This window comes from Acartia tonsa, chromosome 5, assembly GCF_053477335.1.
Source record: "Acartia tonsa isolate MP-2025a chromosome 5, ASM5347733v1, whole genome shotgun sequence".
Lineage (NCBI taxonomy): Eukaryota > Metazoa > Arthropoda > Copepoda > Calanoida > Acartiidae > Acartia > Acartia tonsa.
Window position 1 is genome coordinate 13,990,995 of NC_137264.1, and position 26,620 is coordinate 14,017,614.

Here is a 26,620-nt window from a genome sequence, read left to right on the forward strand (position 1 = left end):
TATCAGCTGGATATATATTGAGAATAAATCAATCAATATTTTATCAATTTAAAAATGACAAATAGATTGATTTAGTAAAAAATTAATAATTCTTACATAAAAGTAATAGGATGTCTTTTTGTTCCGAAGTTTCTTGCTAATCGCTGAACCGATAAGTTTCTCCTTTACAATGTAGCTTTGCAAAGGGCCAGGGAAGTTTTATAATTATTTTGGTCTAGGGCAACACTACCTTCCCAAGAGACATCAACCCTAGAAGAAGATACCCGCTCCAAAAAGTGTATTTTAAGTATTTAAAAAAAAAATTGAAAATGGGTGGTACTACTTCTCCCTTTCCCCTCTCCTCTCAAGTACCTCTAGAGGCATAGCCGCTAATCTAAATTCTAAAGTAGTATATTTTTTGCTTCATGATTCGATTTTAAAAACTACGCCGATTTTAAGGAGTTTATATTTCTTCTTGACATTTATTAAAAGCGAAGCTTTTCTATAATTAGGGTTGGTCCGTCCGTACGTCCGTACGTCCGTAACGGATAGCTTTTTCCGTTAATTTAGGCATGTTAGAATTGTCCTATCGATTTCAAATTTTGCATGGTGATTCCTTTAGTAGTTAGGTACGATTTAGAAAGCGTAGCAACTCTATAATCATTACCAAAATTTCCGTACGTCCATTTTAAACATGTTGATTTTTTTACTTTTTTAACAACTAATTTTTATGTGATCAAATCATCGGATTGATCTGATTTTTAAGTATGTCCATAAAAATTATCCTGTATCAAGCAGTTTTACAACAAATTTACTTACAATTTTGCTTTGACTCTTATAAATTTATATTATGATAATTAAGTTCTAACACACTATACAAGTGTTAATGTCCGTTTGTCCTACCGTTTCAGTGCTTCGCTTTTATGGATGTTGTCATCCTTGTTTTGAAAAAAATGGGTGAAAACTAGGGTCGAATCAATCAACAATAAAGTCAAGTTTCTGAAAGATTTTTTCATATTTTCATAATGCATACTTATAGTAAGTAAACAATGTTGCATCAATTTAATTTTTTATACGCTGCTTTTCTATAAGCTTTTTCTCAAAAAATATGCATATTATCACGTTAATAGTTTACTATTTCTTTTTTTGAATTATTTTTTTGTGCCTTCTTCTCTCCCTCTTTCTCTCTCAATCTCTCTCTATCCCTCTCTATCTATCTATCTTTCCTTCTCTTTGATTTTTCCTTTGAAAAATATTTAATGCCTATTTTTTTGATTTAATGTTTTCTTAGTATTTGTAATTGTGATTTTAATTGTCCTTGTTTAATATTAAACATGGACAATTATGTTCATAAGTAGTGCAACAATAACAAGTAAAAGTACATTTTAATTAGTCTAGAAAGAACAGTTAAAGTAAAATTTTGCAGTTGGAGTAGATCATTTATTAGTATATTAATGTTTTTATTTCCTTAGATATTGTACTTTAAGTAATCTATTTTTATAGATTTTAAAATCTGTCAAACAACTTGGACAATAAATGAGGGATCTTAGGGGATAAGACAATAGTCCAAATTGATATACAATAAATTCTATAGATTAAAATAATATGTGAAAAAGTTTGGACACAACTAGTTTTCAACCAGTGTAATTAACAGTTTATTGTCTCCTCCATTTCTACCTGACGTAGAATAAGCTGCGCTACTATAATATAAAATTAAGGTGAAAGAAAACTCAGTCGTGACAAATTATTAAACGTGAAACATCCAGCAATAATTTATGAAGTGCAGCTACTCTATAGCATTCCGGGGAGGGAGAGGACATTGGGCTGTTTATAACACAAGTCCCCAAAGTTTTTTAATGCGTTTTTTATTCGTTGGCTAAACAACTTTGGAGACTTTTATCAAATTTTGATTGGTTGGTTATTCAGTTAAGTGTCCAAACGTTTAAACCAATAATTGTAATCTATGGAGGAATCATTTTGTGTCATTGGGAATCGGCCATTGTCTTATTTCTTTAGATCTCTGAGCGCAGCTAATCTATGGCATTTTTCTTGTCCTGTTAAAATTGTTGACAATCCATCGATATGCAATTTCAATGTTTTTGACGACTATATGGCTTAAATAAAAAGTGATCGTTGCTGACATTGATATCCTATTTTGCAATACCTTTTTGGTCAATATTTATGTCAACTAAATTGTTTTAGTAAAAAGTGTTTTTTTGTTACGATATAATTTTTTGACAGGGTTCATGTTAATTTGATTTAATAGAAACATTTTATAATACAAGCGGCTGCTGCCTTATATGTCTCTAGGGGTAATTTGGAATTTTAGGTCAGAGGCATGTTGGCACGCCAAATCTAATTGTCATATTTAAAATAAATGTATTGGAAGTCTTTGATTCGTCTTAAGGACATTTTCTCTTTGAAAATTAAGGTATTCTAAAGTGAAATATCTATAGGAGAACCATATCGATCGAACGGTTACCTTGCTCTTTCAGACGCACATACACATAAAACACATACGGTTTCTTTTATAATTAACAATTTCTTGAAATAATTACAAAAATTAGTAGTAAATTCTGTTTTAAAGGGTACTAGCGGCCACGCCACTAGAGGACTCTAGTGGCTCATAAAATGGGGTATTCCTGTCCAGTTTTTTTGTTTAGGAATGAATATTTCTTACCCGAGGGAATAAATGATGGACCGATAGATAAGCTGTTTCTTATTCATGTTTCTAGTGAAGTTTCCTGCATATATGTAGTCTATTCATTGTTTTTCCGAATGTCCGTCGGTCAAGTTTCAAAAGACATAAAAGCTTATCTTATTATAAAACTTTGATATTTTTGCATATTCTCTCTTTTCTTTTTCTTCTTTTTGAAAACTGAACATATCCTGTATAACTCACTTTGTCTGTTTGTACATCCATGTTTTTTGTGCTTCGCTAATTATGGTTGTTGTCAGTCTTGCTATTCATAATTTAAAAAATTTAAAAATCTAATTTGATTGTATTTCTAAATATTTTCATTCTTGTTAAAGAGTTTTTTTTCTTTGGTAAAATTAATGAGTACTGAAAGGAATCTTGTTTTAAAATTAGTGATGTCAATTAGGAGTGCCAATATTATCAAGTATACAGGGATAATAACAATCAATATAATCCTTTTCATTGGTGGATAAGTTTGGACAATATAAGTTTGTTGAATAAAATACTGATCTAACATTAACCCACAACAATTTATTTTTAAGCTTACAAATGGGAGGACGTATTAATAAACTTTGGGGGTCCTTACCATTTAGAGACAATTGTCCCCTATCCCTCTGCGATCTAACTAGTTGGAATGAACAAAAAAACTTACTTGAACAAAAAAACAATACCTTTAGTGACTAGTCTTAATAATAATCATTTCTTCAATGAAAATTAGAGGCACTATTTTTTTCCGTACTTCTACTTCCGTTAGCTAATTTTGATAAAAATATTTTTCCTGTATGGCTTCGAAACCAATTGTTATCCGGATTAGAGCCGGTTCTCAGCCATACTAGAAAATCATCACTATCACCGTTTTAAAGGCAATTTTCCACGAATAATAAAATAAAAATCCGTGGAACGCTTCATATGATACGATGCGATAAAAAAAACTATTAAATTGCTAAAATTGAATAAACCATACAGTTAAAATTAGGAGTTATAATTTGATAATAAGATTCGGCAATTTTCAAATCAGAAAAAAAACTAGGGTTCGAAAGAAATAGGACAAGGCATAAATTGATGTAAATTTCCCAATGATGATACACAAAAGTACAATTAGTGGTTGAAATGTGCGGACAATCAATTTAATGAACCAACCAATAAAATTAAATAACAGTCCCTAAAATTGTTGAGTCAACCGTCAACGAATAAGAAAAAATCATTATAAATCTTTGGGGACTAGTTTAATAAATAGCTCAATATCCTCTTCCTCCCTGGAAAAAACTATGATCTTAAAAGAAAGATAGATTTTAAATTCAGCCATAGATTACATTTAAGTGACAGGAACCTAGTAGTCTCATAATGTATGCAAGCTTAATTTACCTATCATCGATATATTTTTTTTTTAATTTAAAAATTATTAAAATGGGGTTTGTGCTGCCATTTAAAGGATCTTTTGCTTCATTCAAACCAGGGATCTTTAGAAATAAGACAATGGACGATTAATTTGTATGCATCCCCAATTATGAAAACAAAATTATCTCTTTTTGATATATATTTTGTTCAAAGGCTTTAAAAGAAAACTACTTAAAAAGTACTCAAAGTTTTTGAGCTATCAAATAAGATAACGTGGTCATAAAACTTTGGGTACCAGTGTAATTTACAGGCCAAAGGACTAATGTCTCTTTCCTTCTTGGATTCAAACACTCCAAACTATAAAAATATATATATTTCAAATCATATATTTTCAATTTGAAAAAAAAAAGATTTCATTTTTTAAAGGTCCCCCAAAATAATGATTAATTGTTGATGTTTGGCTGTATTATTTTAAATGATTTTTTATTGTGTCCAGCGCGCCCCACGAACGACAGACGATCAGATAAAAATAAATAAAAGGACTGTTTGATATCTTTTATTTTCTTTAATATTTAGATTATGATGTTGTTTATTATTCAATGCTTGTAAAAAGTAGAATGAGACTTATTAAATGCCTACAAGTCAAAGATCTTAAAAGTAAAAAAAGGAAATATGAATTTTAGTAATATATATATATATATATATATATATATACAAATTACATACTATCTAAATCAGCCATTAATAGTCGCATTTCTGAGGATAAGCTTTTCTCTGGATATATTAAATGGTGTAAAATTTACTTCGCTAGTGAAATTATTTAAAGTTCCAAAGGCAGTTGAAAAAAATGATTAGTACAGTCCTAAAAATGCATAGCATGTATTCTAACAACCTGTCCCAGTAACACAGAGACCACAGGGATAGAATAATGGCGATAAATTTATATCTCCAACCCCCCACCTATACTAAATCTTATAATTTTGAAGGTAATAGGTTGGAATATTAACCCAAACCGCGTCACAACTAAAGAAGTTAAAAGTTGTATCAACTGCTACTATGTCAGATGTAAGACATTGATATTAAGAGTAGAAGGAAAGCCTTGGATCTAAATAGGTGCAACTCATGAATATAATTATGACTTCAAGAAAAAGGTCTTGCAATCAAAGAGTTGGTTGTTTACAATATTATTGATGTTAGTGCCTTGGGACTTACTTTAAAGGTTTGGCTCTACGTTGGAATCAATCTTCACCAGAAGTATTATTTATGCTGAATAATTTTCTTTTTTTAAATTAAAAAAACTAATTTAATTATCTATTGACTTATCCATTTATCCCTTGTAGAAAAAACAGGAACCTTACGTTTAACATAACGTGCTTTTCCATTAGAAGCGTAGAAAAAAAATCTAATAGGAAAATTTCAACACTGGATAAGAAATAAAAACAATAAAAAAGACATACTAACACTTTTTTTTTATCTTTTTTTATGACAACTAAACATCTGCTCTTTAGCTCGTATTGTTCGTTTTTTCATCCATGATTTTTTTGCTCTCAATTGTTTTAATTTAAATGTCCTTTTATTGACTGACAGACATACTGACAATTTATTGAGTATCTGCTCTATAAAATTTACACAAAACAATTGTTATTATTATTGTTAATTTTCAGTTTTTTGCTTAAAGTGATGAGTGAAGCCTTTTTTTTCTTCAAATTTTGTCATGTGAAATTTATTTGCAATTAATCTCTATATATCCTTATACTAAAGTAACAGGATGTTTGTTTGTGTGTCTGTGTATCTGTATGTCTGTACCGAAGGATCTCGCTAACCGCTGAACCGATCGGGTTCTCCTTAACAGGGTAGATTCTCATAGGTCCTGGGAAGGTTTATAACTATTTTAGGGGAGGGTACCGTAGTGGCGCTACGTAGATACATGAATTTAACAGCTGATTGACCATAGACAAATTATTTCTCAAATTATGTAGATATTTAAAATAAAAAAAAAACATTTAAATGCCACTAGAGGCCTTTAGGGGCGTAGCCGCTAGTACAGAATAAAATATTGAATATTTTTATATAATTGGGGTAGAAACACATGGATTTAAAAGGTTGGGTAGATTGGTGGGGGATAAATGGGTGATTACCTCCATATTCCATGTGGGGGGTACTTTTGTCAAAAGTGTTCAACGTTTTTCCTTTAAAGTGTTTATTTCTGGTCCAAATATGATATGAGGGAAACCGACCCTATATTTAATACTTTTGTAACTGTTAAAAATTGGAAGAATCTATTAAATAAAAGTTATCGCAAATATACTTAGTAAATAAAGAGTACTCTAGCAACTCAGCATCCATTCAAATAAAAGGATGGCAGTTACCAACTAGTCCAAAAAAGTATGTAAGTTTTACAAGTACAAGGTCAAATTACTACAGAAATGTTGCTTCTAAAAGTTGAATTATTTTTTATTTTAAAAATATTTTAAGTTACCTTTAAAATGGGTAAGGACGAGATTTTAACTCTGATAACTCTGGTATCTAGTTTTAGCAATAAACTTTACACATAAATGAATATAAAATACTTTCTCTTTAGATTATTAAAATGGGTACTGATTAAAATTATATAGTTAATCAATCATTTCAGTAGAATACTGTAATACAACCAGTGCAGTGTAACATATTATATACACCTCGCCCCTCATTTAGTTTTTTTTAAAAATTGTTTCTAGTCACTGCGTAGAGCTCTTAACCTGTTAAGAATATAACCTAACCTAATCTGACCTTAAGTACACACACTTATTTCTTATTTATTTAAGTAAGGGACCAGTGCTCAAATAGGAACTTTATGGAAGAGCTAATGTAAAATTATTTATAATTATTAATTTACAAAATAATAGACTATAAGGAAAGGGGGGGGGGGAGGGTACCAGCAATTTGTGTATATTGTCATCATTACTTTTCATTTTAAACGGGTCTATCTAGTCATTCTATCAAACTGTAAAACAGTAAACTATGTTTAACTTTTCAACCATTAAAAGACTGAAATTAGGGTTTTTGTTTATAGTCATTGGGAATGTACAATGTCATTTATCAAATTATATGCCATTGTTGAATCTGTATCCTTTCAATTAAATCTAAAGCAAAAATGAAGGTGTGATTTTTCATTGATTAAATCCATAACGCTTAATTAGACAAATTAAGGATATTAACATAAATCTATTAGACATACGTGCAGGGATCTAAAAGGATAAGACAATGGCCGATAAATCGACGTACATGATACATTCCCAATGATAATACACAAAGCTAACCTTTCTGTAGATTACAATTATTGGTTGAAACGTTTGTTTGTACAACTTAATGAAACAATAATAAAATTTCAATAAAAGTTTTTTAGCCAACCAATAGAAAAACATTCTTATAAAACATTAGAGACTAGAGTAATAAACATCCCTCCCTCCCTGCATATATGAGGAAGTAAACAAGGATGAATTGAACAAAAAATAAGCATAGCTACCCTTTTCTTTTGAAAGAATATTGCCTACAAACAAAAAGTTTATTAGTCATTTGTTATATTATTGACAGACCAACAGACAAAGTAAAAGGATGTCTATATGTCTTTCTGTAGCGAAGTATCAACTCCAAAGAAAAGTTGCCCCTAAATTACTTCACTCATTAAAAAAATATTTGGATTATTAATAGAAAGAATACGAAGCAGTTGGTTAAGTTGTATTTTTACAGTAAGTTTTGATAGGTTATTTTAGGTTAGGTAAGTTTAGGTTATTGATTGTCCCGCATGGTTAGAGCACCCCACAAGGGCTAGAAATAGGAGAAAAGCTACTGTGAAAATACGACGAAATATGTTACTTCGTTTTCTTTCCATGATCCAATTTTTTTAAAACTAAAATTGAAAGTATAGGGTCAACTTATCCCAACCCCCTTTTCTCAAGTGCCCCTAAGAGGCCTCTGGGAGGTAGTCTCAAGTATACACAAATAGAGTAGCTATGCTACTATTAAAATAAGCATGCACATATTTAAGCCTATCTTGATGCTTAATTGACACAAATGAAATTCCTCAAACCCAAGAGCATAGTTTAGACAGAGATACATGTTTATAAAAATAAAACAAGGATGACAACATCTATAAGTAGCTCAGCTAATAAAAAAAACTTGAAATAAAGAAAGAAAATATGTAAATGAAAGATTTGAAATCCTTCCACTTTGATTTTCAAGATTTTTATGATCTTTTTCCTTGTTTTTTTAGATTTATAAAATCAATTCTGTTCTTACCACTATTTTAAGAGTTAGGCAAGGAAGGAGGGGATACTTTTATTGAATTTTGATTGGTTGGTTCCGACATAGTATTGTCCAAACATTTCAACTAATATTTTTAATCTACAAAATCGGTAATTCTGGGGTTTTTGACCAATTTATTATTTGTTATTATTAATCTTTCATAATATAGCTTTAAGAAAAACAAGATCATACATAGTTTTTTTTAATATTGGAAATTGGACGGGTGGGAGGGATGGGGGCATTAGAATGTAAAATACACTTGTTTGAAACCAAGAGTTTCATAACAGCGTTATTTTATTCGTTGTCTGTAAAACTTTAATTATATTTATATTGATTAATTGCCAACTACAGAAAGGGTAATTTTGTTTATTATCATTGGGGATTTCAATCAATTTATTGCATATTGTCCTATCTTTAAGACAGCTAATTATAGATAAGCTGCGCCCTTAATAATGAAATTAACAGCCTTTAAAAATATTAAAGATTTGCAAATGATAATTTTGTCATAAAAATCAGGGAAGGAGGAGACATTGGACTGTATATTTTATTGGTACCCAAAATTTTCTCAGTGATTGACTTAAAAACTTTGGGTACCTTTATTATAATTTTGTTAGTTGGTCCCAAACTTTTCAACTTTTAATTTTATCTTCTGATAGGGGAAATATTGTTTAACACTATTGGGAATGTACATGAAGTTATGTCCATTTCTTATCACTTCACAAAAATTGTTATCTATATTTTGGACACTAAAGATTTCGTGTAAATCATAAACGTTGCAATTTAACAAGTAATAACTTATCCATAAAAAAAAAATATGAATGATTTAAAATATGTGTTTATTTTGAGGGAATATACATTAAGGTGTTAATTACACTAGTCCCCAAAGTTTTATATTAATGTTTATTTATTAGTTTACTTAACAACTTTGAGGACTTTTATTGAATTTAGATTGGTTGGTTCATTGATTTGAGCGTCAAAACGTTTCAACTATTAATTTTATATACAGAAGGACTAACTTTGTGAATTATCATAGGAACATACATCCATTTTTTTATCTCATTGTTTTTTTAGTAGCTAATTTATAATTAGTTTTGTCCGTGCGCCCATCCGTAAAACTATGGGGAAAATGTAAGTCTCTGCTGCTTTTAAAATAGATCGCTAATTTTTAATGAAGATACCCCTCCTACAAAAGCATATATTAATTAATTTATTTTAAGCATTAAAGATATTCAGTGATTCCTCTCAAAGTGCCTCACGAGCACAAAAACCTCCCTTCACAATCCATATTTTAAGAGTAAGGGGTATTTTTCCCGACGCATAACCCGTGTGGGAGCCTCTAAAACCTGCAGGGCTACACAGTACCTAATCAAACATAACTTAACCTAACCTAAAATAAAAACACACACACGAAAAACTACACATTTTTAATTTACTTCAAAATAGAGGGAGCTACCTTTTTTTTATCACATTTTAAACTTTTATTATGGGAGAATCTAAGCTACATATAAAATAATCTACATGTTTCAACTCATTCATTTATCATAAAATCTTAAGGGGTGTAAAATGCAACTTTTAGTTTATTAATTGACAGTTGGAAATAAGATAATTATCTTTATATCTCCACTCCTGATTATTAACTTAATGAGTATCAATTTTAATTTTAAAAAGAAATTGTAAAAAAATAATCTTTTGGTTGGTCATTTTTCAAGAGTTGATTTATCCTCTCCAAATTTATTTAATGAATAACCCTTAAGTTAAAAGAACTATAAATTCAGAACTAATGCTCATAATTTAAGATAAAAAAAAGATACGTAAAAAAGCTACCTGTTTTTTTACCTATTGTTACTAAAAACTTACCTTTTAATTAAGATGATTTATTTTACAAAGATACTGTAAACCATATTAATGAAAACAGATTAATATCAATAATCCGTTATGGTTAGAATTAATTACTAATCTTTAAATTCAATTAAAGTTTATTTAAGAATGGAAATTGATATCATTAATTTCATAAGCAATATTATTTTAAGGATCTAAAGGGATAAGACAATAAATTGATGTACAGTACATCCCCAATTACGATAAACAAAATGACACGCCATGTATAATAAAATTTATGATAAAAAGTTGACAAATAATGATAGGAAAGGTTTCAATAAAGATTGAATGAAAATGCCCAACAATAGTTTTTAAGCCAAACAATATGAGATCTTGTATACAACTTTATGTACCAGTTTGATTTGCAGTCCAATATCCCCTCCCTCCCAGGTCAATTTATAAAACTACTAAGTGGTTTTTGTGGTTGCTTTAGGGGTAGGATGGGTCAAAATTTACTTTGAATCTCTTTAAGGTGGTACATAATAAGCTAATACAGTTATAGAATCTTGACCATAACTGTGCTAGTATCTAAAATTTTCAAATAGTAATGTTGATCTACAGCTGGGGTCATTTTGTTTAATTTAATTGTTTGTTCTTAATTAATCGATGGAAAGTATCAATTGTCTTTATCTTAATACAAATATCTAAAAACATTTTAGAATAAAAACATGACAAAATATAAAATTAAAAGAACATAGTTGAAACTAAAAATGTAAAAATGGTTCCTGTTGATTTATTTCGATATTCGGTCCTTCTGTCTGTTCTAACCGTAGCTCAAGAATTACAGATTGTTCAACAAAGGTAAACATATTTTGGTGCTTCCCCTCAAAGTGCATAGTCGAGCACAGAAACCACCTCTTTATTTGAATAAAATTGAAAATAAGTGATTAGTTGTATATCTTAGTTTGTTTATTACTTTAGGTCAGGTTAGGTTAGGTTATATTGAGATCAGGGTGGCACCGTAGTGGTCAGTATGAACCCCGCCTCTATCACATCTTTTCAATTTATTTGAATAAAGGGGGTTTAGGGGTTAAATGATCGATATAACTTTGGGGGTAAAACACCAAACACTTCATACATGAATAGGCAAATGAAAGATAAAATAGTGTTTACTCCAACCCCGACAGACATACCTATATTTTAGTGAGTATATTTTTTGTCCGACAGTCAGTTAGTCATATTGGGAAAGTATGATTTTCGCAGCTGCTATTTAAGATAGATTAATGGTAGTTTCTTCTAAACTATTCTTGTATGACCATTAGATATTTATCTATAATTCACTTTTCCGTTTGTCCATCCATCATTTTTGTGCACCGATACTTATAGTTGTTGTCATACTTGTTAATATATTAATATTAATGAATATACGACCGTATAACCGGCCATTTTCAATATCCGGTCTGTTACTGGACATACGGTTGATTTATAATACCGGATATCCGGTATTTTGCCGGATATCGAATGTTTGCCAGATTTCCGGCCTGTTACCGGATATTCAGCATTATAAATCAGCCGGATATCCGGCCTTAAGAAGTATCCGGCCCAACCCTAGATTTTACCAATTTCTACTAGTTTCTATCAAACAACGTAAAGATTACATAATTTTAAGAATTGTGACTTTTTGGATTATTTATACATTCAAACAAAATTTTTATGAAGTTGACACAAGCCTAAAACTTTAAAATGATAAACGAAAAAATGCTTTAGTGTTTAAGAACATACTTACATTTTTCACACTTTCTTATGGTGATGCTTCTCCTTATGTATTGTACCCTGTTGTCCTAGGGATTAATATTACAAAATCAAATGAATAGGTTAATTATATCATACAAACCATCGTTGTTAAAAAAATTAAATAAGTTTAAAATGAACCTTTTGGTAACGAGTATAGAGTTAAATTTTACTTGAATAATCATTCCAAGTTTAACATTGATGAACCATTTCTAACATGCCCATTGCCTAAATACACGATAAGAGCTATCCGTTACAAACGGACGTACGGACGGACCAACCCACATTAAACAAAAGTATTTTGCGGTTGTGATCGCACACTAATTGAATTTTGATTTAATTTTTACAGGGATCTTAAGGGATAAGACAATGGACGAGAAATTAATGTAGATTCAAAAATGTAATAAACAAAATTACCCTTTTTGTAGATTAAAAGTATTAGTTGAGAATTTTTTACACTCTACAATTGAATCAACTTATAAAAATTTAACAAAGTGCCCAAAGTTTTTTTAGTCGACGAAGAAGATATTTTGTTTATAAAAGTTTGGGTACCAGTATAATTTCAAGTCCAATGTCCCCTCCCTGTATGAATTTTTATCTAAATGAAAGCTGCAGAACTTGTCTCAACAAAAATGTTGTTTGCTTTGGATTTTTACCAAAAAGTAGCAAATTGCAGGGATCTAAAGGGATAAGACAATGGCCGATAAATTAATGTAGATTCCCAATGAAGATACACAAAATTACCCCTTCTGTAGATTAAAATTAGTGATTAAACGTTTAAACACTCTGAGCTTAATAAACCAGCAAATCAAAATTCAGTAAAAGACCCCAAAGTTGGAAAGCCTTCGGAGAGAAAAACGTTATTGTAAAACTTTGGGGACTAGCAGCCCGTTGTCCCTCCCTCTCTCTTTGAGCAAAAGTAATGATTTTAGTAAAGTAATAAGTTTTATTTACTTGGCAGTCAATAACGAGATCTATTTCTATGAGAAAACTTAAGGGTAGGAAGGAGACATTGGACTCTAAATTACACTGGTACCCAAAGTTAAAAAAATTATCATTCATTGGGCCGAAAACTTTCACCAATAATATTAATCTACTGAAGGATATCGTTCATTGTCTTATCCCTTGAGATCCCTGGAGAAATTGCTCCCCTAGTGTCGAGTGGTCTCCTTTCAATGGGGTAATTAAAGGTAAAAATGGCCTGAAACCATCCTGGAACCTATATGAAGCTTCTCAAATTAGTTCATTAGTGATTGAAATCTTAATCTTCAGGCAAAAAAATTTACTACTTTTTAAAATACACTGTTAAAAATAATTTTTTTATTTAGTATCAATTGATACTCTGGAGAGTATTGGACCCGTAAGTACCCTACAACTATATAATTAATATATAACACTATGTAATACTATATAACACAATAATTATTACTATACAGAACCCATACATTTTTTTAGTATCGATTGATACGCTCTAGGGTACTATAGAATACGCTGTAGAAAAGTTTATAAAAATAGTAATATTTTATACGTTGTAGGGTATCGGAAAATACGCTGTAGAAATGTTTCTTGATTTAGTACTATTTCATACGCTGTAGCGTATCAGACAATACGCAAGAGAATGGTTTATTAATATAGTAACTATTCATTCGTTCTAGGGTACGAATCTGTACTGTAAAGAATAATTGAAACAGGCAACATTCGTGCACACCTCTCATGGAAGTGTTTCAATGCTTGGTCGTTTTAGACAAAGATGAAATGTTACTATTTATGCTCAGATTTATAGTTTTGTTTTTTGTAATTATGACTGACCATAGTTTTTATTTTTAAGGATAATGTTTAGTCCTAAACATCTTTAAAGTAATTTTTTTACTAAATTTACATTTAAATTAATGTTTTATGGCTCTGCTTGGTATGTTTGTTGATATAACAAAATGTATATGTACATATAATAATCATATATTATAAACTGATCTTTCATACAAAGTAAAACAGTTTCATTCCCTACAAAGTATCAAAAATTATGATAGAATGTAACAACAATTGCGAAGGAGGGCAATGAAAAATTACTTCTACCGTATTGAATTATATTCCCAAGAGCGTGTTAGACAATACTATACAGACAAATACATTATTTAGTACTACGTGTTACTTCACAGAACATTACCTAATACTTAATACAGCATTGAAAACTTCCTTGTATCGTAATGAGGTTTTTTTCCTACTACGTACGGATTGATACTATACATTAATGTGAAGAATATAGAGTATCATCTGATGCTAAAAAAAAAAAATATTTTTAACAGTGTAGATTTATTTCATTTTACCATTTTTTACCCAAACTGTTTGTATTGGAATCAAATAGCCTAATGTTAAGTACATACTAAATTTTTTTTTTTATGTTGACCATTGAAACTGAACAAGCTAATTTTTAGAAGATACACTCTTAGTGGGGTTGACATCTACGCGAAAGAGCCTAAAACCTGCCGAACAGCTTTTTTACATGATCATATTGGATAGGACATACTTACAAATAAAAACTTCCTTATTGGACTTTATGGGAACTTTAAAATTAGTTCAAACCTTCTTATGACCTATGAGAAGCTACATTGTAAAGGAGAACCATATCTGTTTAGCGGTTAACAAGATCCTATGGTACAAACAGACAGACAGACAGACAGACATCTTGTTACTTTAGGATAATTATTATTCTTCCTTTATAATTTTTTTGCTAGGGGAATTGTTTCATTTTTATTGGTAAATTACATCATACAAACATATTTGCATTTTTGGCCACATCCTACTAACTTTGTCAAAAAGGACTATCCACGAACAAGAGCAAGTGATTCAAAGCATATTCCATCATTGACCCATAGTATTTTTTTAGTGAATATACTAGGTTTATGTTTAATATTTTCTTTATCGACTAAAAAGTTAGGTTTCACCATGGTTTTATATAAAAAAAAACTTTGAAATGTAAAGCAATTTTAAAGCAATATCATCAAAGGATAAAATAAAATAATACTGCAAAAGCATCAAATGATGTAAATTGCAAAAGTACCGTAATTAAACTGTTTACAAGTTGCCAACCCTTTTAATAAATATAAACTGCGAACCAAAAAAATAGGCAAATCTGAATTTTCATTATTCATTTGGGACGAATTTACTGTAAATATAATATGTAGATGCATCTTTTTGTTACAAGTTTCAACTGTTGATTTTTTATTAATCAACACCAATGAAGCACAAGATCTCAAAAACAGCATTTTGGGTAAAAACTGGTGAACCAAAAAGATATGCAAATCCAATTGTGCTTCGTTGGTGCTGATTAATAAAAAATTAATGGTGGAAACTTCTAACCAAAAGATGCAACTACATTTTATATTTACAGTAAAATCATCCGAAATGAGTCTTAAAGCTGCTATTTTGCAAATTCAGATTTGCCTATTTTTTTTGGTTTAGTTTATATTTTTAATCGCAATAATATACTTTTGTGTCAAAGCTTTTAAACAGCAGTTTGAACTCATCAAAACATTCGATGATATTGCACCAAACAATGCTTAACATTTCAAAGTTTTTTTTTTATATAAAACCATGATGAAACCTAATTTTTTAGTCGATAAAGCAAATATTAAACATAAACCTAGTATATTTACTAAACAAATACTATGGGTCAATGCTGGAAGATGCTTAGAATCACTTGCTCTTGTTCGTGGATAGTCCTCTTTACACAATTTTTTCATGAAATGCAATTTTTAAAAAATTTAAGAGGTTTTTGGATATATAGTTTTCGATTAAGTTTAATCTTATACTTGTAAACACTTTCTCTCATTTTTTGGCTTAAAAACTTTGGAGGCCATACTATCATACAATAATTTGATCTACGTAAGGGGTAATTTTGTATATCATCATTTGGTTTATACATCAATTTATCGTTCATTGTCTTATACCTTTTTTAGTACTTTTAATAATAAATCGGTAACAATATAATTTTAACTTGAGTACTTTTAAACAGGGATTTAAACAGGGACAATGGCCGGTAAATTGATGTACATACATCCCCTTAATAATAAACAAATTATTACTTCTGTAAATTAAAATCAGTGGTTGAAATGTTTGGACACTCAACTTAATAAATCAACCAATCAAAATTAAAAAAAGTCCCCAAAGTTTTTCAGCCAACGAATAAGAAAACGTTATTATAAAACTTTGGGGACTTTGTAATAAACAGCCAAATGTCCCCTCCCTTCCTGACTTTTTAAGATAAAGTCCTTCTTTCCTTTTGTATCTTTATTTGCAATCTTATAACAAAATACCAATTTTAGTTTTAAATTTAGTTGATTCATTTTTCAGAAACGTAGCTACTCTTTGACTTTGTCTGTCCAATTTTTTTGGGCTATAAATTGTCTTTCTTTTATTTGTCTACAAATGGATTCGCCAATAAAGGCCTCTAAGGGTCGGAAATTGGGGAGGCAAATCGGTACTTGCTTACATGTGGTAGACTGGAGCACCGAAAACCCCCCCCCCCCCGCTTAGTTTTGACAAAAATAAAAAATAAGGGGGGGGTAGTTTTTTAATGTCTGGAAAACGGCAAGGAGGCAAAAAGCACCGCAAGGCAAAGAATTAACCCCCCCTTAATTTTGAAGAAAATCAAAAATAAGGGGGGGGGTAGTTTTTTCACTGTACAACACGCCAGAAAGTTGAGTGAGGTAAATCAAGTAAATCCAGTATACCAGAGGGGAAACCTTATTACGAGATATTCATGTTTTGGGGCGTAATTTCCTTATTTATTGACTTTGGCCAGTAAAAGGTTTTAATTTTGCGCAAAATTAAAACCTTTTACTGGCCAAAGTCAATAAATAAGGAAATTATGCCCCAAAACATGAATATCCCTGTAATAAGGTTTCCCCTCTGGTATACTGGATTTTCTTGATTTACCTCACTCAACTTTCTGGCGTGAAAAAACTACCCCCCCCTTATTTTTGATTTTCTTCAAAATTAAGGGGGGGGTTAATTCTTTGCCTTGCGGTGCTTTTTTCCTCCTTGCCGTTTTCCAGACATTAAAAAACTACCCCCCCCCTTATTTTTGATTTTTGTCAAAACTAAGCGGGGGGGGGGGGGTTTCGGTGCTCCGGTCTTCACATGTAAGCAAGCACCGGCAAATCACCCTTCACTTAAAATTTTAGTTTTAAGAAGAAAAGAAAAAAATATGGGGAAGGAATTTTTTAATGGGCTATTTCTCTTGAGAGGTAGGTAACCTCCCCTAGAATAGTTAAAACATTCACTGCCTATGATATGCTTCACTGTAAAGGAGAACCATATTGGTCTAACGGTTAGCGAGATCCTTCATTATAAATATACACACACACATACAGTAGTAGTACTTCTAGTAAGGAGGGAGGGGACATTAAACTGTAAATAACACTGGCACCCAAAGTTTTACAACCTCGTTATCTTAATGGTTGGCTCAGAAACTTTTATAATTTTGTATAATGTCAAAACTTTTTTTCGTTTATCATCATTTTAGATTCGCATAAATATATCTCCCTCGTCTTATCCCTTAAAGTCCCTGAGAGTAACTAATTATGATATGTTTTTACGTCCGACCATGCACCAAGAGCCTAAAATATTATTAGCTTGTAATTGCTGCGCTACTTATAGACAAAATTAATCTTGTTAATTTCCAGTTTGCCAAAAAAGTAAATGATATGATAATTATAGATGATCAAAAAAGGCTGCAATTTAAATTTTCTTTTTTTTTGATAGTAGCGAAGCTTCTCTATAATTCATTTTGTTTGACCGTCCGTCCGTTCGTAAAGCTATGGGGGAAATGTAAATTTCTTGGTCGCTTTTTAAGACAGACGGCTGAAACTTTTGGTTATGATTCTATTTAACAATAAACATCCAGTATGTAACCTGCTTGATCTATCTGTCTGTTGGTAATACTTCAAAGACATATATACTTAGCTTTGTAAAGTTTTCGTGATTTATCACATTTTCTCTCTTTCTTAACATATGCCATATAACTTAATCTGCTTATTTTTCTATCCATAAATTTTGTGCTCATTGCGTATGGATGTTGTCATCTTTTTTTCCTGTCAAAACAAAAATATTAAGACAGAACAACTTTAAGTTAGAATTAAACTGTCATTAGAATTTTTAAATTATCTTATGGCTCAAAAAGTTTTTATATCCATTTTTAATCATTTGTTTTTTTTTCAATCAAGGTATTACGCTTTTCTGATGGTAAATGTATGTTATAATTATCCTATTCACTTATGCATTAATGTTCTGCCTATTCAGTTCTGAAGGCTTTGGGTTCAAATTTAATGTTCCTTTGTCATTTCAGAACTTCACTTTTTTGTCATCATTGTTATTATAACATGGAGTGTGTCTTTCTTAATCATGATTTGAAAGCAAACAAACAATTATTTTTTGTTTAATAGGAAACATAATTGCTTTTAGGGATTGATTATCAAAGGGATGATAACCTTACGAGTTGGCTAACCATTAGAATTAATTAATAGAAGAGGTTATTTTGGTTAAATAAATGTATGTCCCTACCCAATGGACAATATGTCGATTTTAACTGAGATCTTCTAATATCAACTAATATCGTTATAAATATTAACACAGCCAAGTCCCTACAAAAGAGCAGAAAGCAATTTACTAGCAGATTAAAAAGGTCCCCAAGACAGAGGCCAGATAGTTGTCTTGGTTATACATACATCTATACTTATAATAGTTATTGGCTAACCCCCTTTTTCTGTCAACAAAAAACCTACCCACAAACAGATTCTATCCAACCAGCCATTTTCAAGATCTTAATGGACAATAACAATACATGCATACAGTTTAATTCTTTCTTTGTTTAGGCCCCGCCATGTTAGAGGACGTAGTACAAGATCCGAGTGTAGAGTGGTACCGCTACATCTGAGAAATAACATCCAAGCTGATGTAATCCTAACAGCCAGGAATATTATCTTTCTTAAAAAGACTCAGTGATTATTTTCATTAAGCTTCAACTGCCAGTATTCTATATTTTTAGCGGCATTCTGCGTAATACCCAAGATGATAAAAAGTAGCCAAAATAAGAAAAGTTGCGCTGGTTATAGTCCCCAAAGTTGAAACCAACCTAAATAATGAATTTTATATACATTGTCCTATCCACAAAATTCTGTAAATATTAAATTCTTAAAGGGCGGGAATGGATCATTGAGATGTAAATTATACTGGTACCCAAAGTTTTATAAACATCTACATATTATCCATGAATGGGAGTACTGACCGAAGCAATAAACGAACTTACTACCCTTCCTTAGTTACATAACAATTCGTTGAGATAATATTTTAAATGTATAGTGTTGAATCATTTTATCTCACAAAGGATGATTCTCCATTTTCTGGAAAAATCAAGGTATACTCTATTGAAAACCTTAAAGTAGTTTTTAGTAGCGAAGCAAATCTATGGTCCAAAATGTCAGTCCGTCGCCTGGGGGGAAACGTATTTCTCGGTCACTTTACAAATTGGATAGCAGTTTTTTCTTGTGTGTAGATTTGTAATATCAATGAGCACCCAGTTTAAGATTTATTTATGCTACCGAAGACCAACTTATTTATATTTTAAAAAGTTTCTTGATTTTATTTATTTATAGTTCGAATTCTAACAAAGACAACTTTGTTTATAAGAAGCTCATCAATAATATTTTTTTTTACTTTAAAACGGTACACAGAAATGATAATACTTATTGAGGGATATTGCCAATACATCGAAATATATGATAACCGTCCAATTGGTGTAATTTTAATTGACCCAATTTTAGAGTAGCTGCGGTATGATGTAAAATAGCAATTTGATTCTATTCATTGAAAGCATTGGGAATATATACCAGCTTTTTTTGTTTTCTATGTTGTCATCCTTGTTATTTTTACATTTACAGATTCGACGGGTCTTACGAGGAGATCGAAGTTTGGAGGGCTCCAAGATTTTTGTGGAGGGATTTGGAGACCCCAATATTTGTATATCAACTCCGAGACTTGGTGAAAAGAAAATTTTTCTGCTAGGTAAGATCTTTCCACTCCAGTGTACCTTCGAACCGCTGGATTATAACCTGTTCTCAGTCATGAAGAAAAATCACGTATAATATTGAAAACAATTTTCCACAAATGATAAAATAAAAATCATAAAATTATATCCAGTTTTGTTCTTTTATCTTTTAATACTTTATTTTTATATCCGCGAAAAGCTGTTTATAATATAATGCGATAAATTACTATAGTAGGATGACAGAAAAGGTGATTAAAATTTGCTAGAGCGGGGACATTTGACTGTAAATTACACTGGTACCCAAAGTTTTAAAACCATGTTCGTTCTTTAAACTTTGGGTACTTTTATTAAATCTTTGGTTGTTGGTTCAAAAGTAGTAGTGTACAAACCTTTAAATCAACAATATAATCCACAGAAGGGTTAATTTTGTTTATCATCATTAGGGATGCATTAATGTCTGTGTTCATTGTCTTATCCCTTAAGAATTCGATCCCTGATTTCTGCCTTAATAGTTTTTAATAATTTGGGGGTAGAGGAAAGGGATGTAGATTGATATAGAATTTAAAATTAGGCTGAACTCAAAATTTTATAATTTTGTATTGTATTCTTTTTTTGAGTGGAAGGATGGAAGGGTGAAGGTACCTTACCCAAATAGTTATAAACCTTCCCTGAACCTATAAAAAGCGTCACTGAAAAGAAGAACCATATTGGTCGGACGTTGAGCAAGATCTAAAGCTACAGACATACACACGCACAGAGAGAGACATCCTGTTACTTTTTTATATTGTATATTTATTCCCCTAGATGAGATAGGAGACAAGCGTTACAGGCTGAGAAGCAGTATTCTTAAGTTTAATAGTAGAAACTTTAGATTTATTCTACATCAAGAGAGTAAAAATAAATCAGGTAATTGGATCTAATATACGTGGATATACTAACAGAAAAAAATTTGGTCGTAAACTAAGATTGCTTCTGTATGCCTTATTTATTGGTCAGTAATTTAGCGCAACTTATACAGTAATTGCACCAGTAATTTAACTTATAGATAAGTTAGCAATTTATCTCGTCTTGGTAAAAATGTTCTAAATAACAGTGTCCAAACCTCACCATTAATAATTTAAATCTGCTTAAAGGGTAGTTTTGTTTAATATAATTAGAAGTTGTATTTATAGCACATTATCCATTAAGACTTTTATGTTAGATTTCCAGATGATTTCCCTCAAAGTGCTATCGAACACTAAAACCCCTACCCTAACCTCTATTATAAATATAATATAAGGGGGGTATGCCTAATCCCTGAAGGGGGATCTTAACCCTACGGGACCTATACCTGCCGTACCTTTCTTTGTAGACCCTAAGTAACCAATATAACCTAACCTAATGGATATTATGACAGAGGAAAAATTATCGTCAATTTAGCTTCCTAGCATGAAATTCGTTTATTGGTAATTTTGTTCTTCCAGCAGGAGGGGAGGGAATAAAGGAGTTGGAAAGGGGAAATCGTTACTTTAGCCTGCTTCAAGTTTCCCTTTACTAGAGAATTTGAAAATTTGGTTTAAGGTCCATGTAATAATATATCTCTTCCTAATCTGACCTAAAGTAACAAATAAACAAATAAAAACTAACCTTCCCCCTTTTTTTTCAATGATTTGTAATAAGATAAGAACTTTTGACGAAAACCACGAATTTTCAGGTATTGGCTGTGCGACAGATTGTAAATATGGCGGCACTTGTATCCGTGGAAAATGCCGCTGTTTATTAAAATGTTCCACTAGCGAGTTGAAGCCTGTCTGTGGCAGTGATGGACAACTGGTAAGTCATTTATTAATTAATTGATTGATTGATTAGATCATAATCAGCTGAAAATTGTAAAATTTTAACATTACATTTACAAAATAAATCTCATAAATTCAAGATTTAAATTTTATCATTTTAGCATAGTTAGTAAAGCAATGCAAACTAATTTGGAGAGGGTAATTTTTTTTGGGAGGGGGGAGCCTTTTAGTCTTAAAAGCCATATTTACAGTATTAGTAGATTAATTCATAGTTCATTGTTAATGTTCAACTTCTACCTCTTCATCTCTTATCTTATTCCCCATATTTCATTTACCACTTTCTTTAGACATTTCATTGAAGAGCACAACTCAAGCAAGCAATCTTTAAGACTTTATTCTTAAAATGAAAAATAAAAACCTGACTACTTTATACTATAGACAGACATAAAAGACCTCTAGGGACATTTGAGGGACAAAGTTGACCCTCCACTTTCCATCTTATTTTTAAGATAAAGCGGTGGAAGAGATTTATTTTGAAAGGTGGAGGTACCCTCCCCTAAAAATAATCAATACCTTCCCTGCAAAAGTTTTACTTCAAAGGAGAACCAAATCGGCCCAACGGTTAGTGTGATCTTAAGCTACAGACAGACATCCTACTACTTTTATAACAGAATAATCAAGGTTTAAATTTCAGCATAGAAGTGAATGTTATATGCGGCTAGCAGAATGTAAACAGCAGATTAAAATTGACATCAACAAGTTTAGTGAATGTAATAAAGCTCACAGCATTGATAGTGTTATTAGTGATGATATTATTGAGAGTCAGCAAAATATTGTTGATGATAATGAAAGCAGTGATAATAGTTTTGATGATGGTGGAAGCACTGAAAAATTTAATGGGAATAATCAAGAAGAAGAAAGGTAATATAAGTTTGCTATTTTTTAAGTATCAAAGTTACTCTATAAATCACTTTGTCTGTCAGTCAGAAACACTAAGGGGAAAATGTGATTTTCTCGCCTGCTATTCCAGATAGACAGCTGAATTTTTGTTTACTTGGTCAGTTTACTATAAAAATATAAATTTTTAAAAATATGAAAATATGTTTTACCTATTTTTATGAAATAGGTACTTTTCAAACAATGCAATGATTTTAATTTAATTAATTTAATTTATCTTCCATTGTTTTACTACTCTTGTTATATTTTCAGATACCCAACTATTGGCACTGCATCTGCTTTGATAGCTCCCCAACTTTCATCATATGACAAGGAAAGAATTTAGAATAACTTTGAATACATTTTGTCTATTCATGATCACTTTAAACTTTCAGGCAAAATAGTTATTTTGTGGGAGTTGATCTTTTCTTGATTAGATTGAAAATATTTTTGGGTAATTTTTGGTGTGTTTGTGTTTTATGATCTTAGAGGTTAGGCAAAATAATGAAACTCTAACCCTCCCCTTTTTATTTTAAAAATAGGAAGGGGGAGCTGATTTTCTTGTAAAGAATGTGGAAGGGGGGATGAGATAATAGTTATTTATTGTATCGTATTATAAACAGCTTTTCGCGGATATGAAAATGAAAAATTAAAACCAGTTTTATTAGACCCGAGGGGCTGGAGAACCCGGCTAACAAAACTGGTAATAATTTTATGATTTTAATATTCGTGAAAATAGTCTGTAATACGATGCTTTACATGATTTTTGCAGTATGGCTAAAAATAGGTTCTAATCCAGCGGATATTAATCGGTTTCAAATTCATACTGGAAACACAGTATCTACGTAGTTTTTCAGTTTTCCTGATAACATTAGTTCTCTAAATACTTAATCAACAAATCAGAAATTGTATAAGCAAAGTAGCGTAACTATAACACCACTATGGACAACCAGCACTATATCACAGCCGCAAAAAGTGCGGCTAAAACCGCTGCCGCCTCTACCAAAATCTGAGGATAAATTGGTGTATGCTGTAAATGGGCGAAGCTATAATGTTACAAGGCAGGCTTTAAGTCAAATATTAGAAGTGGATATAAAAAGAATTTAAAAGTTTTGATGTAAAGAATATGTCAATAGAATAGGTAGGCCACAAGCGGTGACATCTATCCCCATTTTTCTATGGCACTAAACACTGCTACTATCATCATTAAAATTTAAATATTTGAGCTTACTACCTGGATAGGAAAACCTGGTGTCCGCCAGGAACCTGGTCCAGCCTTAATCAATGCAGGGATCAGTAAAAATGCTTTTGATTTAAATATCAGCTTTGCCCAGGGAGGAAGGGGACATTGGACTGTAAATTACATTGTTTTAACCTCGTTAACTATAAAAATGTATTTAATTTTCATAAGTTGGTTACAAACTGGTAGTGTTAATACTTTCAAACTAAAATTTAATCTACAGAAGAGGTATTTGGGATGTATATTAATTTTTCCATCATTGTCTTATCCCTTAAGATCCATGTACTTAAAATAAGGTCTTAGAAAATACGAAATCTGAGGTTAAAGTTCTCAACAGCTAAAAGGTAAAATTCTCAAAAGGCTATCAACCAAAGAAAAAAAAGCATTAATTGAAATATACAGATCGTGTCACTGTTCCAAGCGTGGTTCTTTAACAGAGGATTGTGAACAGTCCAGCGGGCAGTGCTCCTGTAAACCTGGATTTGCTGGACATACCTGTAGCGTTTGCCAGGTATAGTATTTGTCTGTCTGTCTATCTATCTGTCATTCTATCTATCTATCTTTTAATCAGTCTAGTGGGTAGTGCTCCTGCTAGCCTGGATTTGCTGTACATTCTTGTTACCTGTCTGTACGTCTGTCCAGCTATCTATTTATCTAAATATCTGTCTGTCTGTCTTATAGTCTTTATTTATGACTGCCTGTACTTCCGTCTGTCTTTCTCCCTGTTAGTCCGTCTTTCTGTCTGTCTACTTGTCTACACGTCTGTCTGTCTGTCTGTTTATCTGTCTGTCCGTCAGTCTGTCTGTTTTCCAGGTGAATTATCTATCTATTTTGCTTTCTTGTAACCTATGTATATAGATATCTCTTTGTCTGTTTTTGTCTATCTCTCTGTCTATCTTTATGACTGTCTATATTTCTATCTGTCCTTGCTTCTATCTGTCGTTAACCTATCTATCTGTCTTTTTGTCTGTCTGTCTATCTGAAGTTAAAAATCATTATTTTTCTTTTTATTTCCTGATTTTATAAAAAAAATAAGTTTTCTTCCCAATAAAATAAATAAATTGTAAAACTTTTAAAAATTGCATTAAACTATTGGAACACAAATTATTAGTATACTTAATGGCTTGTTAAAATACCAGGGAGGGATGGGATATTGGACTGTAAAAAACACCTGTACCCAAAATTTTACAGTCATGATATCTTATCAAAAACTTTGGGTACTGATATTGAATTTTAAATGCTTGGTTCCAAACTTTTCAAACAATGATTTTAATCTATAGATATAGTAATTTTAATTATCATAATTGGGAATGTATAACAATATACCGTCCATTGTCTTATCCCTTGAGATCCCTGTAGACTCCAGACATAATTTTAAACGGTCCTCTCTCATTGAATGCTAATGCTCTAATTTCGCCCACACATAATATGTCTGTAATAGATTTATTACCCTAGATACACTTTCATACACAATAATACGTTCAACTAAAAATAGCTATTTATCGCATCGTATTATAGAAAGCATTCTGCAGAAATTTAAATGAATAAATTTTGAATGAAAACCGTACTAACAAAACTGGTACTATGGTTATATGATTCTTATTTTAATGTTTGGCTTTAATTCGATGCTATACATGATTTTTCAGCATGACTGAAAACTTTTTCTAATATTAAATGGTTTCTAAGCCTATTATTCGAACACAAGATACAAGCGACAAAATTTTTGGATTATATCCCCAATCAAATCTTATATTTAAAAATTCAATTTTTTAAAGTTATGTGGTTAGACTGTTCCTACAGGGTGTTTCTATTGGTTCACCCATGTAATTGGGGATCTAGGAGTTTTATATACATGTCTCAACCATGACACTTTGGTTGAGCTTGACTTCCGAATTAGCGGGAAGTTCACGAGATCAGTTGGCGAACATACAAACCCCCAATACCAGGAACCATCAAGTTTCAACAGCAGGTTTGAATATAGATTTATTGATGAAATTATTTCAAAGACCTGAAATTACAATATCAATTAGTTCATAATTCCAGTTATTTATAACCACGTAATCTTATTTGCTTTTTAAAAATCATTTTTCTCTACGGTAAAAAATCTTTGGAAACTTTGGCTTTAAAGGAAAATTATTTGGTTTAATAAATCATTGTTAAATGCAACAATAAGGCACATAAAAATTACTAAAACATATATTAAACATAATTAAGTTTCATGCTTAGCTGGCTAAAGCCTTTTTAAAACTACATATAATCGTCCTATACACCATTCTTCTTAATCAAATTAACAAATTCTACCTGAAGCTCTTATGGTTTCAAATCCCTGATATACTAGGGTCGTTCACACACTATGAGACCAATGATAGGCCCAATTTTGTTCTCCGAAATCTTCACACTCTCATATCTCATTCAAAAGTAAAGAACGTGCGCATCAAAATAAACAAACAATCCATGCCGCGCCACATTATGAAGGGAAAGCCATAAAAAGACGACATTTGCGCTTAGTTTTAGGTTAATGATAAGGAATTTAATTTCGAACTTGATAAACACAAAGCTTCCTCGGAAAGAGGTTAAGACACACCCCCCGTTTGAAAGTCAAATTAACTTCCTTAACGAGATTCAAGGTTTTTTTTTGCGCTGAGCACTAGCAACATTTCTCACTAAACTCAACTCACCATAATCACATGAGAATGGCCACATCCCGAAAACGTGAC

General features: G+C 31.2%; 1 protein-coding gene across 1 annotated transcript in view; it reads left to right on the forward strand.

Moving 5' to 3' along the window:
• Window positions 1-10,840: 10,840 nt before the first annotated feature.
• Window positions 10,841-26,620, forward strand: part of LOC145318827 (agrin-like) — a 28,950-nt gene continuing 13,170 nt past the window's right edge. Inside the window, exons 1-11 of the mRNA XM_080160465.1 lie at window positions 10,841-10,978; window positions 18,781-18,877; window positions 19,266-19,322; window positions 19,846-19,969; window positions 20,757-20,858; window positions 21,646-21,764; window positions 22,422-22,648; window positions 22,937-22,995; window positions 23,565-23,724; window positions 23,906-23,950; window positions 24,303-24,414. Coding sequence (XP_080016591.1) covers window positions 10,896-10,978; window positions 18,781-18,877; window positions 19,266-19,322; window positions 19,846-19,969; window positions 20,757-20,858; window positions 21,646-21,764; window positions 22,422-22,648; window positions 22,937-22,995; window positions 23,565-23,724; window positions 23,906-23,950; window positions 24,303-24,414 — 1,185 coding nt within the window. The 5' untranslated portion in view covers window positions 10,841-10,895. The remainder of the gene's footprint in view (window positions 10,979-18,780; window positions 18,878-19,265; window positions 19,323-19,845; window positions 19,970-20,756; window positions 20,859-21,645; window positions 21,765-22,421; window positions 22,649-22,936; window positions 22,996-23,564; window positions 23,725-23,905; window positions 23,951-24,302; window positions 24,415-26,620) is intronic.